The sequence below is a fragment of the Haliotis cracherodii genome, unplaced genomic scaffold (genome assembly GCF_022045235.1).
Source record: "Haliotis cracherodii isolate W230 unplaced genomic scaffold, xgHalCrac1.p SCAF_16, whole genome shotgun sequence".
Taxonomy (NCBI): domain Eukaryota; kingdom Metazoa; phylum Mollusca; class Gastropoda; order Lepetellida; family Haliotidae; genus Haliotis; species Haliotis cracherodii.
The window spans coordinates 28251887-28269927 of record NW_027266271.1 but is presented as its reverse complement, the minus strand read 5'-3'; the positions used below and the strand labels follow the sequence as shown (position 1 = coordinate 28269927).

At 40.0% G+C, this 18041-nt stretch overlaps 1 protein-coding gene across 1 annotated transcript in view; it reads left to right on the top strand.

The window, feature by feature from the left end:
• The window catches only part of LOC139464047 (dynein axonemal heavy chain 7-like), a 92624-nt gene that overhangs the window by 59951 nt on the left and 14632 nt on the right, over positions 1–18041 (top strand). The window contains exons 48-63 of the mRNA XM_071245572.1: positions 799–988; positions 1906–2046; positions 3132–3335; positions 3467–3609; positions 4429–4680; positions 5367–5645; positions 5771–5924; positions 6332–6523; positions 7067–7200; positions 7727–7859; positions 10602–10880; positions 11830–12075; positions 12872–12964; positions 14733–14909; positions 15390–15551; positions 16722–16922. Coding sequence (XP_071101673.1) covers positions 799–988; positions 1906–2046; positions 3132–3335; positions 3467–3609; positions 4429–4680; positions 5367–5645; positions 5771–5924; positions 6332–6523; positions 7067–7200; positions 7727–7859; positions 10602–10880; positions 11830–12075; positions 12872–12964; positions 14733–14909; positions 15390–15551; positions 16722–16922 — 2980 coding nt within the window. The remainder of the gene's footprint in view (positions 1–798; positions 989–1905; positions 2047–3131; positions 3336–3466; positions 3610–4428; positions 4681–5366; positions 5646–5770; positions 5925–6331; positions 6524–7066; positions 7201–7726; positions 7860–10601; positions 10881–11829; positions 12076–12871; positions 12965–14732; positions 14910–15389; positions 15552–16721; positions 16923–18041) is intronic.

The window sequence follows — 18041 nt, the reverse complement described above, 5'->3', positions numbered from 1 at the left end:
ATCAAGTTCTATAGTGTGATTAAACGGGTCTTACATCGCGAATTGAATCGAAAATGGGTGAGCACCTTCATTAAAAACATGAAAAGATTTGGAAAATATTTGTTGCCAACAAGTTGGCGGTATACATGCTTTGTAAATCCTGCAATCGACCGAAATCTACACGACAGTTTACCTTATCGGATTTCGATTTCGGTGCACGATGGTGATTGGACTATGCATAGACTCGTTAGTCCAGCCAAAATGTAACTCCATAATACCAGCCTAGTTCGGCAAGGGTTGAAACTGGACTTTTATAGTCAGTTAACTCCCTTGCCTCGGGAAGATGGGTTAAGGTAAAATATGTATTTTTTAGAAAAAAAATAACATTTATACTTATCCTGAATCATATATATGGATAATTCTAGGGTGGGGCCTTGTGCTTTTAACCTATGAATTTGAAAAAAGGCCCATATTTTCAAATACAATGGGGCATTTTAACATTGTGCTAAATGGGCTTACCTCTGGAATATTTGAAATTTTCACATGAAATGCCCATGTCAGAAAACTCCTATGGTGAACCCTGGGATATGCCAAAGCGCCCACCCAGCCATTCCCTCTTCCACCTCAAACGTGTTTCGACCGTAAGTAGGAGAATGAGAGAGAGAGAAAAGTCTACCGGCTAAGTCATGACTCAGAGGTGTGTTCTGGTGAGCTGCTTTTTCTGTGATATTTCTATTCTAAAAAATACATCATAAGCAATATCTTTCCAAATTGTTGACTAAACAATTGGATAAACATCTGCTCCCTGTCTGTTTGCAGGGAGGTGATGAATGCCAAGAATCGGTATGAAACGGGTCTTGAGAAGCTGGACTCGGCCTCCTCCCAGGTCGCAGTGATGCAGAAGGAGCTGACCGACCTCCAGCCACAGCTCATAGAGGCCACCAAAGATGTGTCGGAGATAATGGTCATCATTGAGAGAGACTCCATTGAAGTGGCTAAAGTAGAAAAGGTAGCTAGGGTCCACGCTTTTAGATGTCTGATTAGATTTTGAAATATATTTGAAATGATGAAGATGTAAAAACAGTATAGTTATTCTAGACTTAGAATGTATATTTTGTTCATTGTCTGTAATCATTAGAATAAGGATTTCATGGTGAATAGGAAAATGAGATTTTTTGGAATGATTCAGTTGGAAAATTGGCATTAAATCACAGAACAATAACATTTTAATTCATCTACAGTCAGTGATAAGAGAAATCATAATCTGTTATCATTAAAAGGGGAAATAGTGGTTTGTAATCACTGAAAGGGGAAATAATGGTTTGTAATCACTGAAAGGGGAAATAATGGTTTGTAATTATTGAAAGGGGAAATAGTGGTTTGTAGGTTGTGAAAGCTGGGTGATGTATTGAGGTCAATATGTCCCATCTAGGTTGTGAAAGCTGGGTGATGTATTGAGGTCTATATGTCTCATCTAGGTTGTGAAAGCTGGGTGATGTATTGAGGTCTATATGTCCCATCTAGGTTGTGAAAGCTGGGTGATGTATTGAGGTCTATATGTCCCATCTAGGTTGTGAAAGCTGGGTGATGTATTGAGGTCTTTATGTCCCATCTAGGTTGTGAAAGCTGGGTGATGTATTGAGGTTTGTCCCATCTAGGTTGTGAAAGCTGGGTGATGTATTGAGGTCTATATGTCCCATCTAGGTTGTGAAAGCTGGGTGATGTATTGAGGTTTGTCCCATCTAGGTTGTGAAAGCTGGGTGATGTATTGAGGTTTGTCCCATCTAGGTTGTGAAAGCTGGGTGATGTATTGAGGTCTATATGTCCCATCTAGGTTGTGAAAGCTGGGTGATGTATTGAGGTCTATGTGTCCCATCTAGGTTGTGAAAGCTGGGTGATGTATTGAGGTCTATGTGTCCCATCTAGGTTGTGAAAGCAGATGAAGCAGTAGCTAACGAGCAGGCTAAGGCTGCCCAGTCCATCAAGGATGAATGTGACCATGAACTGGCCGAGGCAATCCCAGCCCTGAATGCTGCACTTTCTGCCCTCGACACCCTCACAACACAGGTAAGTGCTTCCTGCCGACCACACTGAAGTACGCTTTGGAGATACTGCACCATTTAATGGATTCTTTGCTTAATGAGATTTATTAAGCAGCACCATTTAAATGAGGAATCTTTTAGGATTTGTGTGAATTGGACTGCCACCACTGCAATTTGGTTCTGAAACCCTGTTCTGCTTGGACATCCCAGGAATATCATAACATTTATCTCTCCTTCATAGACCTGGGGAGATTTTGACTCACTGACCAGTCATTTTATTGGTCAAGGTCATTCTCAAGGTCATAGCTTAAGGAAAAGTTTGTTTTGACTGCAACTCAAGAGGTATTTACATGTCATAATTTGGGCGTGACCCAGATCGGAAAAGGTTGTGAGTGACCTGCGTGGAAGGCAAAAGACACAGTCACTACCATGCCTTTCTGTGCAGATATTTTTCAAGTCTTATTATGCATTTAGCATGTTATGTATACATGTATGACAATTGATGACAATCTAATGATACCAGTAGTAGGTCACAGTGACCTACTTTCAATGTGTAACATGTGCTATCGTTTCAGTTTTAATGTTGAGTTTCACCAAGAGATATGACATTTGGTTTATATGTTGGATAATCTGTTTCAAACTTGTACTGCACTGGGGATGTTTCCCCAAACCAGAAGTGTGTTGTTAAACTGGATGTGCTCGAAATGTTGCCAAAGTAGCTATAAGTACAGGACTTTCTGTTTTTTAAGTTGTACTGTTTTCCAAACCAGACATGATATTACACAGGAGAGGGTTAAAACTGTAGCTTATAGGACGTTCTGTATCGAAGTTGTACTGCATTTTGCATATGTATTCCCAAACAGAAAGTGATGTCAATCAACTGGAAGTGCGTGTAACTGTATTATTTCGTTGACTAGAGGCACAGTTGAAGGGCGCAGGGGTGTATTACATGTAAAGCAAACACTCCTTCTTACTATTAGCATTGTTGTTGCCTGTTGTCAATACAGTGAAATAAATAAAATAGTTGTCATTGCTAAGAAAAGAAAGTAAGAAATGTTAATCATTATGATTAGGATCAAATGTGACCAAAGGTTCCTGTGTCCATTACAGGACATCACAGTTGTGAAGAGTATGAAGAGTCCACCCTATGGCGTCCGTCTGGTCATGGAGACTATCTGCGTCCTGAAGGGGGTCAAGCCAGACAGGATCCCGGACCCTGCCGGGACTGGTAAGAAGATTGAGGACTTCTGGGGGCCATCCAAGAAAGTCCTGGGTGACATGAAGTTCCTGGAGTCTCTACATAACTATGATAAGGTGGGTGCCATCCAGTTGCTGTTTTCTGACATTGCTTTGTTACATCTGTCTAACATTTCCAGGTTATCAAGGAACATATTACATTCATCCATCTGGAATGTGGATCTGATGCCTACCCCTGTCTATTGCAGGACAACATCCCCGTGGCTTATATGAAGACAATCAGAGCTAAGTACATCTCCAATCCGGACTTTGACCCAGAAAAGATCAAGACTGCCTCCACTGCTTGTGAGGGATTGTGCAAGTGGGTCCGCGCCATGGACACCTATGACAGGTCAGTACTTGACCAGCTGCTCACTAGAGTGTCCACTTTGTTACTGGCATGTGTATTCATACGATAAGATATCAGATTGGAACACGACAAGGAAGCTGTGCTAATAACGATGTGGAAGAAAATTTCCAAGGTTATTTTTATGCCTTGAGTGAGTGAATGGTTTTATGCCACTTTTAGCCACTGCAGCAATATCATAGCGGGGGACGCCAGAAAGGGGTTTCACACATTGTAGTCATATAGGGAATGGAACACAGTCTTCTGTGTGATGAGCAAATACTTTAACCACAAGGCTACCCCACTGCCCATCATTTTGATGACTAGGAAGAAGTGTCTCTGTTCAACTAGTGAACTTTCTTGCTTAATAGTTTCTGAGATGGAGACGTAGATACCTCATTTGTAATGATATAATCTTCTTATTCATCATCAGAAACCAAACAAGTCCTGACAATACCATTTCAGTTCCTGTTTGGAAGATATTTGTTGCCAATTTGAAAGCAACATGAAATAAATAATTCTTTTCCTTTTTTCATGGTTGATTTAAGGTAGATTTTCCCCACACAAAAAAAAGAAGGAACAGTAAACAAAAAAACGCTATTTAAACAAGAAGCATCAAACACAGCATTTGTTTCCAAATTTTTCAACGTTTGATGTAGGCTTTATGTTTCTTTTTGTAATTGCTTTGGACTAAAGAAAAAGTAAATCAAAAAATGATTGAAAAGTACATCCTCACATAGAACAGACAAATCCCTAAAAGTGCCACTTTGTTTGGATGTTGTTGTTTGTTTCTTGGTTGTTGACAAAGTGTTTGCCTGTCTGTAGAGTTGCGAAGGTAGTGGCTCCAAAGAAAGAAGCCTTGAAGAAAGCCGAGGGTGAGCTTGCTGTTGCCATGGCATCACTGGAGAAGAAGAGAGCATCTCTGAAGGAGGTTCAAGACAAGCTCTTCAAGTTAGAGGAGAAGCTGGCTCAGAACAAACAGAAGAAGGCTGACCTTGAGAACCAAGTGGACCTCTGTAGGAAGAAGCTGGAGAGAGCTGAACAGCTGATAGGTGGCCTCGGTGGTGAGCGAGAGAGGTGAGAGGCAGATGATATTGCTGCAGCAGTGGTCAAGGATGAAGATTTGGATGCTTTGTTGTACTGTGCCACTTACAACTGCAGACATTTAAGTATCTGTGAGAACCATCTCTCTCAAAATATTTACTGAAAATGTAATAATGTTTTATAAACTTTGATTAAGCGATAGATAGATCATTAAACAAAGTAATTGAGACAAATGCCCATGGTAAGCATTTGACATGATGATGCTTTCTGATATATGAAGAGCTTGATGACAAGACATTGGAAAGTAGCTCTGTCACTTGGTTAAAGAATGATAGCGATTTACTTGGACAATCACAGTGGTACTCTGCATGAGCACCTTCCCATGACACTATAATGTACAAATAATTCATGGAAGGTTTTTAATTCTTTTGCTTATTTCTTACAAACAGTAGGCCGTATTGTGTCATAATCACAAGCTCAAAGAAGAAGTCTGTGTGTAAATAGTAACCCATTTACCCTAAACATAAGCCTGAGCCAGAGGTTCCGAAGGGCTAAGATGGTTAAAGAGGAAACAAGAATGTGACAGTATCATTGATGAGGCCATGTCAATATGGTATGGTAACAACATGTTGGTCATGACAATCTGACACGGATCAGAGATCTGCCATGGATGTGAGTCATCTGAGCTTGTAGTTACGTGAGTTACATTGCTATTACAGATGGAGTGTTGCGGCCAGGGAATTGGGCAAGAAATATATCAACTTGACTGGTGATGTTCTCATCTCCTCTGGAATAGTGGCGTACCTCGGTGCCTTCACATCAGCATTCCGGCAGGAACAGGCTGTCCAGTGGCAGAAGTGTGTCAAGGAGATGGGTATCCCATGCTCTGATGACTTTTCTCTTATCCATACACTTGGTGAGCCTGTGAAGATCCGGGCCTGGAACATTGCTGGACTGCCCACAGATGGCTTCTCAGTGGAGAATGGTATCATTATCAGGTCAGTGGGATGATGATGATGATGATGATGATGATGATGATGATGATGATACCTTTAATGTTTATATCAACAAAAATTGGTGAATCACAGTTGACTCTATGCTGAAATCTAGTTTCCTATTTCAGCAACGCCCGTCGATGGCCTTTAATGATTGACCCTCAGGGTCAGGCCAACAAGTGGGTGAAGAACATGGAGAAGGCCAACAATCTCCACATGATCAAGTTGTCGGACGGAGACTTTGTCCGCACGCTGGAGAACTGCATACAGTTCGGAACACCTGTAAGTTGTCACTAAGAGAGTATTTGAAAAAAGTGAACTAATTCAGTTTTTGTATCCATGAAGCATTCTTACACATCACCCATGTTTGAATGTAGTATTTGGCAATGTTTGCTGGCAAAAGTAACACTCAAGAAGCCACACAAGTAGATCTCAGCTTAATGATTTTACACTGCTTCCTGGTTGTGGTGAAGGTTGCTCACATTATCACCCACATGTTTATATAGTGTGTCTGGTCGAGACTGTTTGTCTGACTTGGACTTGAATTGTTTTTCTGGTCCAGGCCCGAATTGCTTGTCTAGTCCATGCTTATTGTAATTGGCTGATATAACAAGCATGTGGTACGGAGGGAGCATTCTGCCCTGCACTCTGTTTCCTGCTCCTGACATGGTGTGCTGGTGTGTCTGCAGGTGCTGCTGGAGAACGTGGCCGAGGAGTTGGACCCCATCCTGGAGCCCCTGCTCATGAAGCAGACATTCAAGCAGGGAGGCAGCATGTGCATCAAGCTGGGAGACAGCACCATAGAGTACTCCCAGGACTTCAAGTTCTACATGACCACCAAGCTGAGGAACCCTCACTATCTCCCAGAGGTCGCGGTCAAGGTGAGACAACTGACTCACTCCTGATGTGGATTGGCTGTTTTGGCAATTGAATGATTTTGGTTGGGAAGATATTTGTTTCAGTGGGAACATTGTTAAAAGAACTGGGTAATTTTGAGACACAAATCAGATATGCTGGTCTGACTCATACAGAGAATTTAGAAGCCTCAACACTGTTTTGCTGATTTGGATATTCACCTGACATGACCTACGGAGTGGTCATCTGATATTCAAGCAGAGAGGTGTAGTACCAGAGTACAAGATCTGATTTAAATGACATTGTTTTTTCTTTCAACAATTCTTTGTTACACTTCTTTTCACAAACAGATCGTTGATGTTCTGAATGATGATATGATCACAATGATTCATTAGCATCAGCTGAGACCTGTCAACATAAGTCTCGTCACAAGCTTGATGTCATTGAGTTCTAACATTCCCTGGTGTGGTTTATGATTCATTAGCATCAGCTGAGACCTGTCAACATAAGTCTCGTCACAAGCTTGATGTCATTGAGTTCTAACATTCCCTGGTGTGGTTTATCCCCAGGTGACACTGCTGAACTTCATGATCACCCCCGAGGGTCTGTCTGACCAACTGCTGGGGATTGTGGTGGCCAAGGAACGTCCCGAACTGGAGGAGGAAAAGAACGCACTCATTCTTCAGAGTGCAGAGAACAAGAGGTGGGTTAGGGTGGAGATCAGTGTTGATTTGGGGACCAACGATTTAAAACACACATAACTTTCTCCGAATGAGGCTGTGAACAGTTCCTAATTCATAACATATTATGTCTTAAAGACATCCACATGTTCAGCAAACATTCATATTTGTTGGGTTTTTTAAAATCTGAAGCAAATCTCTATAATTCCATTATAGTCTGGAACAAATAATCCAGTCGTTGCCTAGACTGATTGTGAAATGAATAAACCCTTCCGTGAATGGACACTGGGTCATAATCTCTGAACATATATATTCCTTTAGATACTGAATAAAGACATATGAAAATGAAAGCTGTTATCATACAAAATGCAGACTACACATGTCTATTCAAATAATTCGTCCCATCTTCATGAAATCAAAATTCCTTTCACTAATAAAAAAATAGGCCCTGGGTGTAAAACATCTCTGAAATAAATAGACACCCACAGCATCTATTGAAGTATTTACACTATATGCTCAGGGTCACTAGGATATGTATTTATGTTACAGACAACTGCAGGAGATTGAAGACAAGATCCTTGAGGTGTTGTCCAGCTCCGAGGGTAACATCTTGGAGGATGAGACCGCTATCAAGGTCTTGTCTTCATCCAAGAAACTCGCCAATGAGATTTCCGAGAAACAGGTGAGCCCTTCAAAGCCATGTTAAAAATCAAGGGGGTTCTTGGGGCCTTGAGGTCTGCTCCTGTGTTGGTTGAATCTAGGCATCTTCTAAATCTTTACCATTTAACATTAGGGCTGTGACAAGGTGCTCTTGAATTTCAGGTTTAATATCAATCACCAATACTAATGATATTGATTAACATTACTACCCTGGTCAGTGGATCAGTGTGCACAAAATTTCATTCTCAGCTCCCTGAGGAATATACAAGCTGAACTGCCTTATATGTCGGTTGAAGGTCAGCAGTCACATTTGTATGTATATATATGCACAATACCTTGACGTTGACATGAGATTGCTTACTAGGCCATAAGTAATCCTGACACTGCAAAAACTCCCCTAATTTGACATAGACTGACATTGAGGATACCAGTACAGTTATGTACTGCCTGCTCTATCAAAGGCATGCTGACAGCACCTGGTACGTTATGACACTGGTCAGTGGATCAGGTGGCATTCATAATACATTCGGGGCGGTCGGACAGCCTAGTGGTTAAAGCGTTTGCTCGTCACGCCGAAGACCCGGGTTCGATTCCCGACATGGGTACAATGTGTGAAGCCCATTTCTGCTGTCCCCCGCCGTGATATTGCTGGAATATTGCTAAAAGTGGCGTAAAACCATATTCACTCACTCTCTCATAATATATTCTCAGCTCCGTGGGGAGTTTACAATAAGCATAGTTCTGGAGTTGCTTAATGCAGCTGTGATCTGCAACATGTGCTGGGTATCTCGAACTGGAACATTTCACGTTTCCTAAGCCCACAGTCAAGACCAATCCTCCCTTTTTGTTCATGACACCATGGGCCTGTAGTATAATACTGACACTATTTTGTAGAGGGTGTATGTTTAGGAGACCATGAGGTTAAAGTGTTGACTCAACAACAATGACCCGGGTTGATTCTCCACATGTGTACAATGTGCGAAGCCCATTGCTGATGTGATATGCCTGGAATATCGCTGACTTATTAGATGTATTACGATACACTCATTTCATGTAGCATTACTTTATCTCGATACTTGAGCCACGGTACAATATGTGCTATTATTGCGTGAAATTCTCCATGTTGAGGATGCTGCTCTTGGGTTGTATTTGTATGACCGGTCAATAAATGCTTGTTCTGATGGAGTATTGTGATCAGATTTAGCAAGATGTTTCATGAATGGCGATACAGTAACACCAGCCAAGTAGTTATCTTGACAGGGTATTGAGAAACTTTGTAAATATAATAAATCAATACATAATAAGATGAATTGATACATAGTAAGATAAATTGATACATAGTAAGATAAATTGATACATAACAAGATAAATTGATACATAATAAAACTGGATCAACCATTGGTAGACTATCATTTTCTTACCACCAGGTTAAATTTGTCATGCAACGATGCGTTAATGAATCATGAGACTCCTACAAGTTACTGAACTAATGATTTACCCACTATTTACCCCAGGTAAAACAAGGAAGTGGTAAACAGTGTGCAGTAGTTAGTTGGCTGCAGGATGAAAGCATATATGTGTTTACAGCAGAAATCCTCTTGAATGAATTATTCCAGTTCAGGAGGGTTTGTGTTGTGGTGTATGTTTACAAATACATGGGGATTTCATCCTGCTGAATTGCTTAGTCAGCACAAATGAGATTGTGATGTGCATACTCAGCAGAAAGCATGATGCAGTGTGGGATGACTTGAGCCACTGGGATGCTGTAGGCATTGCACATTTTGCATGATTAATCATATGTTTAGGAATGAAATTTCACTACTTTGAAATGAAAGGTTTAGGCAGCATTTGTGGAATAACTTTTCGCTGTGTTGCACTGGAAGTTTTAGGTTGAAATTATGTACTACACTATAGCATAGAATTTGTAGTTAGCCATGCAATTATACATGTAACAATAATGTTATTTTCTTTCAAGTTTTTTCCATGAAACTAATGTGATTCCTTCGAATCAAGTATGTCACAATCAAAAAATTTTAGGAAATGAATATTTTGAGTTTTTGAGTCTTCTTAAATAATGTTAAATATGTATATTTGATTGTTAAGAACATCATATTATTTACTATAAAAAACATAAACAATTCATGTTTTTTTAACATTCATTGTAAACTGAACTTTCATTGATCATCCCATACATTTAACATGTATCAAATGCTTAAGAACGAAGTACACACAAAGACATTTTGCAACTGCCACTCTTTCATGAGAATATTATCTTTTTATGTATGATATATATGTGTTCTTTGTCAAAAATAATAAATGACTGTAAACCCATTTAAAACATTCAGTCCAGTGTTTGTGCAAAATTTATACAATCAGTTTTAAATGGATTTCGGGTAAATGCCACCACCATGTTGTTTGTTAATCGTACTAAAATGCATGTACCATACCTATAAACCTGTGAAGATCTGGGGTAGAATAGGTCTTCAGCAACCCATGCTTGTTGAAAGAGGCGACTATGCTTGTCGTAAGAGGCGACTAATGGGATCGGGTGGTCAAGCTTGCTGACTTGTTTCATGCATGTCATTGTATGCAAATTGCGTGGATCAATGCTCATGATGTCTATCACTGGATTGTTTGGTGCAGACTCGATTATTTACAGACTGCCGTCATATAGCTGGAAAATTGCTGAGTGCGGCATTAAACAACAAACAACAAAACTATTCCCATACTGAATGACCTAAACATACATCACTCCCTGAAATAGGCCATAGCTGAGGAGACAGAGAAGAAGATTGACACAGCCAGAATGGGCTACACACCCATTGCAATCCACAGCACCATCCTCTTCTTCTCCATCGCTGACCTGGCCAACATCGAGCCCATGTACCAGTACTCCCTCACCTGGTTCATCAACCTCTTCACCATGTCCATCGAGAACGCCGAGACGTCGGAGGATCTCCCAACCAGGCTGAACAACCTACACGATCACTTCACATACTCGCTGTATTGCAATGTGTGTCGCTCCCTCTTTGAGAAGGATAAGGTAGGGATACACGCTGTAGTCTACCTAGACTGTCTGGGATAGTGTTCTCTATGTTCCTGATCATTTATCTGCTTTACAACGCCTTGTGTTGAGTTCTGGGCGGAATACACATGATGGTCACGAGAGCTGACTTATGATCATCTCTTGATTACAATGTGTGACCTGTCTGATTGTGTGTCGTACCCGGCAGCGAGGATTGTTGCTCATGCTATCAACCACTGGTCTACCTTACATAATATATTATAGAATAATATTGGTACTCTGCTTTCAATAATTTTAGGCTAAAAAAAATCATAGTCTTGGCTCTCAGGCACCGCCCGCATCATCAAGTTCACTGCACGCTTCGTTTTTATTTCCATTTTTAAAAAAAAATTTAAAAATCCTTAAATATACGTCCAACAGAAGACAAATACAGTATTCCATTACTTTGCTCATCAAGGAATACATTTATGTAGGGAGGCTCTTTCTGAGGTTGATTGTACACAATAGTTTATTTGGTTACATACTAGTTTGAACACCCCCCCCCCCCCAAAAAAAAAAAAGAAAAAGACAAAAACCATTGCCTGAGAACCAATTCTTTTATGCCTTATGCATTTTTTGTTTACCAAAAGGACTTTGATTTAACATTGTCTTACTCTATTTCGTTTGTCATCAAATTAAGCAATATTTGAATGTCAACTATCTTATTCTCACAATGTGAAATTGTTGTACCGATGCTAGTACCTTGATCACTTGCTTGATAACGATACTGGCATCTGTACCAGAGTATTGAATTTGAATCTTAATGTTGAGACTTGATTATTTACAGGTTGTGGCTAGAAGCTGGATTATTGCTGACTGCAGCGTAAGGCAACATTCACTCACTGTGCAGGTTACTGTGAGCCCAGATGTTTCTGGTGATTACCTCATTCAATCACTCACTCACTCACTTCTCATTCCTTTACTTCAGCTTCTGTTCTCCTTCATCCTTTGTGTGAACATCCTGAAGCACAAGAAGGAGATCGATGACGATGAGTGGCGCTTCCTGCTGACTGGCGGCATCGGCCTGGACAACCCACACAGCAACCCCACCACATGGCTTCCCTCCAAGTCCTGGGATGAGATGTGTCGCATTGATGAACTTGCACGCTTCAAGGGAATCCGACAGAAGTTTGTCAGCTACAAGGATTCATGGAAGCTTGTCTATGATAGCCCAGTACGTGTGTGGTGACGAGTTGATAATGATGTTGAGGATGTTGTTGATGTTGTTGATATTGATGTTGATGTTGTTGATGTTGATGCTAATCAAATGACACTGATGGGCTCTCTCTTCATGAACATAATGTCACATAATAAACTGATGGTGAAGGAGGTGATAGTGATGTGTCACAGCAGGGACACCTGGCATATCATAAGTAGGAAGATATTTGCAATGATAATGTTTATGATGATGATCAGTCTTTGACATCATGTGTCATTTGTGATGAATCATCCAATAAGAATTGTGAAGTAGACAAGTGTGGTTGAGTCCTTTGAATTACCACTGATTGTGAGTCAACAGTAATGGTTTGAGAGCCCCCAATGACAGGGGTTGAGATAACTGTTGGCCAGTTAAAATTACAAAGGGCTTGCTGAAACATGAATTAAATTGGCCGTCTTGCTAGTCAAAATTTCAACCCTTCTCCGTGTATGTTTAATTTTTTTTAATTTGATCATCTCGGTAGAATGACAACCAGAGAGCCATTTGTAATGTTGTGTTCAAGAACTTCTTTATTCGCCATGAAATGAGGCAAATGGACGCCAAGATTTAATCTTAGTGCAGGAACAATCGTTTTTCAAAGCTAGGTGGCTGGGCGACCCGAGGTTCGGCCACTTCTCAGTCTCCACCATTTAGTTGTTGGCCATTTTATTTTGGAGAAGGGCCAGTAACTTATAAAAGGAGCAAGTCTTGCTGGTGATATACAAATTTGTTGTCAAGTCTATCCTTGAATAACAATTTCTTCCTTTTGCAGGAGCCCCACCATGTGAAGTTCCCGGGAGAGTGGGATGAGAAGCTGGGGACTTTCCAGAAGATGTTGGTGCTCCGCTGTCTCCGGTCTGACAAGGTATGTAATCATAAAGGCATTCCGAGGATGTTTCCGTAAGGTCACAGACAGACGGGTAGCCTTGTGGTGAAGAAGTTGGCTCATCAAGTCAAACAGTCTGGTTTGATTCCCTACCTGGATAATATGTCTGAAGCCGGTGTCGTTCGGCTGTGATATGGCTGGAATATTGCAAAGAGTAGCATTAAGCCAGAATCACTTACTTAACAAAAGGTTGCAAAGACCACATTTAGAGAATAACCAACCTTCGGCAATGGACTGACAGCATCTTTGGACGAAGAAGAGATATTTCGTAATTCTGAGTCGGTTACTCTGAACGTAATGACTTAAGCCTGTTGTTCCGATGATTCATTTTGTGACACCATCTAGTACCACATTGTAATCGGGGTTTGTGATGGCAAATACAAGGTCCAACACAGGCTACGGGTGTGAGTCTGTATTGCCATAGTAGATACTGACACCCTGAAATGTACAAAACAATAACATTATAAAAATAGTAGTTCACAGGTTTCATACACATACATATATATACAATACAAAGCGTCCATTCATTAAATATAAACATACGTCTATATTATGTACATGCACTTAATAATCTAGGATGTATAAAATCATTATCTTAACCCTAAAGTAAACAAACAATTTATCAAGGGCGATGACTCTATCCTGACATTACTTATAAGATACAATATAAACCTGGTCCATGATTGTGAAATACAATCAACATTACAAATACAGTTACCACTTTCTTGAAACTACTATATCAATTCATTAACTGATCATACATTTGGCACGATACAATATTTAAAAATGTATTTCGAGCCACGATTATCTGTACCCTGTGGGTGACACTGGGGTGTTGGTCGTCTCCAGGTAGCCTCCTTGATGGTAGCTATGCAGCTATCAGCACAATGATTTACAGAATCAATTATGAATAAATATAACATATAGAATACAATTGAAGAATTGTAGCAAATGTAACTGACTACACAGCATCATACAATGTTTGACATAGCATACAAATACAGTATTTACATAATTATAAAAATCAACGCATTCACTCAAACTTTCACACACAGAAATATAGAAGAATGATCAGAAGCATTTATAGTGTTAACTTAGCCTTATTTAATTACTAACTTAGCAATATGGTGATAAAATCACCATACCAGAGATAAGCATGTTAATGATACTGAAACAACATTCCACATAACTTAGAAAACATAAGTTATGTTATTATACAAATATATACATAGATATTAGCTGGCAATCTTATAGATTACTAACCTTAAAAATCGAATTATTTATCCAAAGATGTGTCCAAATCCAAAATGTTGACTGACTTCTAAAGTGGTGTTGTATCTAGTGCAAGATGGATGAAAAGTGCACAGTTTGAACAAGCCAATGAAAACAAGGCTTGGGTTAGCACAAGAGAAGAAACAATGACACAAACATGGACCAACCCAACCACCCTCTACATTACAAGTAAACTAATCCAGAAGCCCAACCTACTTTACTAACAACTTAAAATAATATTACAGACTTAAAGGACCTCAAATAGATAAAAACAAATGTACAACAAAACTGTATGTCAGTACTTGTGTCTGCCACAATATTTTCAACAATGAAGCTGTGTGAGGTCATATCACCTCAACTGACAAATCGAACAGCATAGAGAATTGCTCAAATGGACATGTGAAAATATTTGCAAGTTATTATGGTCAATTGTTCTACTCTTATGGTGACATATGACATTATGGACTCCCCACAGGTGATCCCGTGTGTCCAGGAGTTTGTCACGGAGAAGATCGGGAAGAAGTTCATTGAGCCTCCACCATTTGACCTGCCCAAGGCGTTCGGAGACAGTCACTGCTGTGCCCCCCTGCTGTTTGTCCTGTCCCCTGGGGCGGACCCCATGGCTGCACTGCTCAAGTTTGCTGATGACCAGGTGAGCTCTGATGACAGAATTCAGAGGATTTGAAATAAAGCTCTCAAGTCATTGAATTATTATAATTGTTAAGGATATATTTTCAACCGTTGTCTACATTTATGGATGTCAACTTATTTTATTATGAGGAGCACGTTTTTCGTAGTATGTGATGAAGGAGTAAGCATATACTCGAAAACGTTTTGTTCCTCATAATAAAGAAGCAGACATGCATAAATTCTCTCTCTCTTATTTATATATCAGTTCTAAAAGTCATTCAAAGTCTTGTTTGCCTTTATTGCTCAAAACACTTACAAAATTGAGAATATTTTAATGAGTGTCATGACAAATTTCAGGAGGAGAATGAAGGTGGGGTGAGAAGCACTTGATCATTTCTAATCAAGTTATTAAAGAAGATATTTTGGACATTCATGATTCAGAATCAAACATTATATTAATTTGCATATTGCATTGTAGCAATAATGATTGTTTTAAATTCAGGGCTTTGGTGGTGCCAAGTTTGACTCCCTGTCCTTGGGTCAAGGTCAAGGCCCTATTGCCCTGCAGATGATAGAGAAGGGCGTGAAGGAGGGAACCTGGGTCATGCTTCAGAACTGTCATCTTGCAGCATCCTGGATGCCCACGATGGAAAAGATCTGCGAGGTGAGATCCACAGTCCCCATGTTGATCACCATGACAACTGTAGAAAGCAGTTGTACTCAACCCTGTCTCAGCTTAAGTAGCCTATTGTCATCCCCTTTCAACTCTAGTAGCCTATTGTCATCCCCTTCTCAACTCTAGTAGCCTATTGTCATCCCCTTCTCAACTCTAGTAGCCTATTGTCATCCCCTTCTCAACTCTAGTGGCCTATTGTCATCCCCTTCTCAACTCTAGCAGACTATTGTCATCCCTTCTCAACTCTAGTAGCCTATTGTCATCCCCTTCTCAACTCTAGTAGCCTATTGTCATCCCCTCCTCAACTCTAGTAGCCTATTGTCATCCCCTTCTCAACTCTAGTAGCCTATTGTCATCCCCTTCTCAACTCTAGTAGCCTATTGTCATCCCCTTCTCAACTCTAGTAGCCTATTGTCATCCCCTTCTCAACTCTAGCAGACTATTGTCATCCCTTCTCAACTCTAATAGCCTATTGTCATCCCCTCCTCAACTCTAGTAGCCTATTGTCATCCCTTCTCAACTCTAGCAGCCTATTGTCATCCCCTTCTCAACTCTAGCAGACTATTGTCAACCCTTCTCAACTCAAGCAGACTATTGTCATCCCTTCTCAACTCTAGTAGCCTATTGTCATCCCCTTCTCAACTCTAGTAGCCTATTGTCATCCCCTTCTCAACTCTAGTAGCCTATTGTCATCCCTTCTCAACTCTAGTAGCCTATTGTCATCCCCTTCTCAACTCTAGCAGACTATTGTCATCCCAGTTTTCAACTCTAGCAGACTATTGTCACCCAAGTTCTCAACTCTAGCAGACTATTGTTATCCCCTTCTCAACTCTAGTAGCCTATTGTCATCCTTTCTCAACTCTAGCAGGCTATTGTCATCCCTTCTCAACTCTAGCAGACTATTGTCACCCGAGTTCTCAACTCTAGCAGACTATTGTCATCCCCTTCTCAACTCTAGTAACCTATTGTCATCCCCTTCTCAGCTCTAGTAGCCTATTGTCATCTCCTTCAACTCAGATGACAGAGTACTGTTGGTCTTTAAGTAAGAAGCTGTCGGATTGGCTGAAATCTTATGAGTCTTCACAATCAATCCCCGATCACGTAGTTCATGGACATGTTAGAAGGACTTCACTTGACACACCTTACATTCTGCCACAGGAATTCAACCCTGAGACCACCCACCCTGACTTCCGTCTGTGGCTGACCAGCTATCCCTCCACCACCTTCCCAGTCTCCATCCTGCAGAACGGGGTCAAGATGACCAATGAACCACCCAAAGGTCTCCGATTCAACATCATCAAGTCATACCTCAGCGATCCGATCTCAGACCCTGAGTTCTTTGGTAGCGTCAAAAATGAGGTAAATTTTGTTTTCAGTCTTATGGTAGTGATACTAAATAATGTCATCATTCCAATGCAGTGCTGTTTGCCTCTGGCTACTAAAAGAAACTATTGCACTTGGTATGCCATGACCTTAGCAATGTATTTCATTCATCATCTTGCATATTCATCTGAGATGTTTGCATAATTGGATCAGGAATCTGATGCAAGACTTTGTGTGTCTATGTATATATTTGTATAAATATGTTGGAATTTTATTCATGATTACCTTAAGAATATTCATTCATTAGTCTATTTTTAAATCTTGGAAATTTGAACTGCAATTTTGGGGAGATATATTTTTCAATTTATGTAAAGTTTACTTTCCGACATCAGTTAACTCAATTAAAATTACACTGTCCATAACAGTTGATAATGTTTATGTATATGCATGGAATTTGAGAAAATAGATTCATTCAAAATTCACATTTTTAAAATATCTTCAAAGATATTAATTTTTTTAGATCCAACCAGTTGTCCTAATTTGAAGCAAAATCTGATGCCAGCAGATTCTTCACATTGACGTTGCCACAACCAGTCCATGTCATTTGTACTCACATTATTTTGGATGTTATCATTGATGTTACCCTATGTGTGGTCGTGTCAAAATGAGCACAGGTATATACCTGAGATTTTACCGTTTCAACAGGACACAGTTGATAAAGTGGTGAGTGTAGAGGATCAAATGCACATTGCATGTTCTGAAAGATTCATGTTCGTTATTTCGAGTTTGAGTTTGTTAGGCAGAAGGCGTCCAGGTAGGTATGAGACAGAGATTGGGGTTATTCTTTTCAAGTTTCAACTTTCGTTGAGTGTTATTTTTTAGAATTTCTCTCCATTTCTTTACATTTTCTTTAAACCTTAGAGACTTTGTTATATAAGGACTTATCCTAGTGTAACTGTAGACTATGTCAAGATAATTGCGAATGAGGTTATCATTCTACTTTCAGAAAAGATGATAATTTTTTGTCATGGACATTTTCTGTCAGATATTCCATTTGATCACATGAATAGGAAGTTTGGAGGGTGGAATGAGATATGATGGCCTATTGCTGTGTACACTACTGTTACACTATGTACAGTAAAACCCCGATGTCGA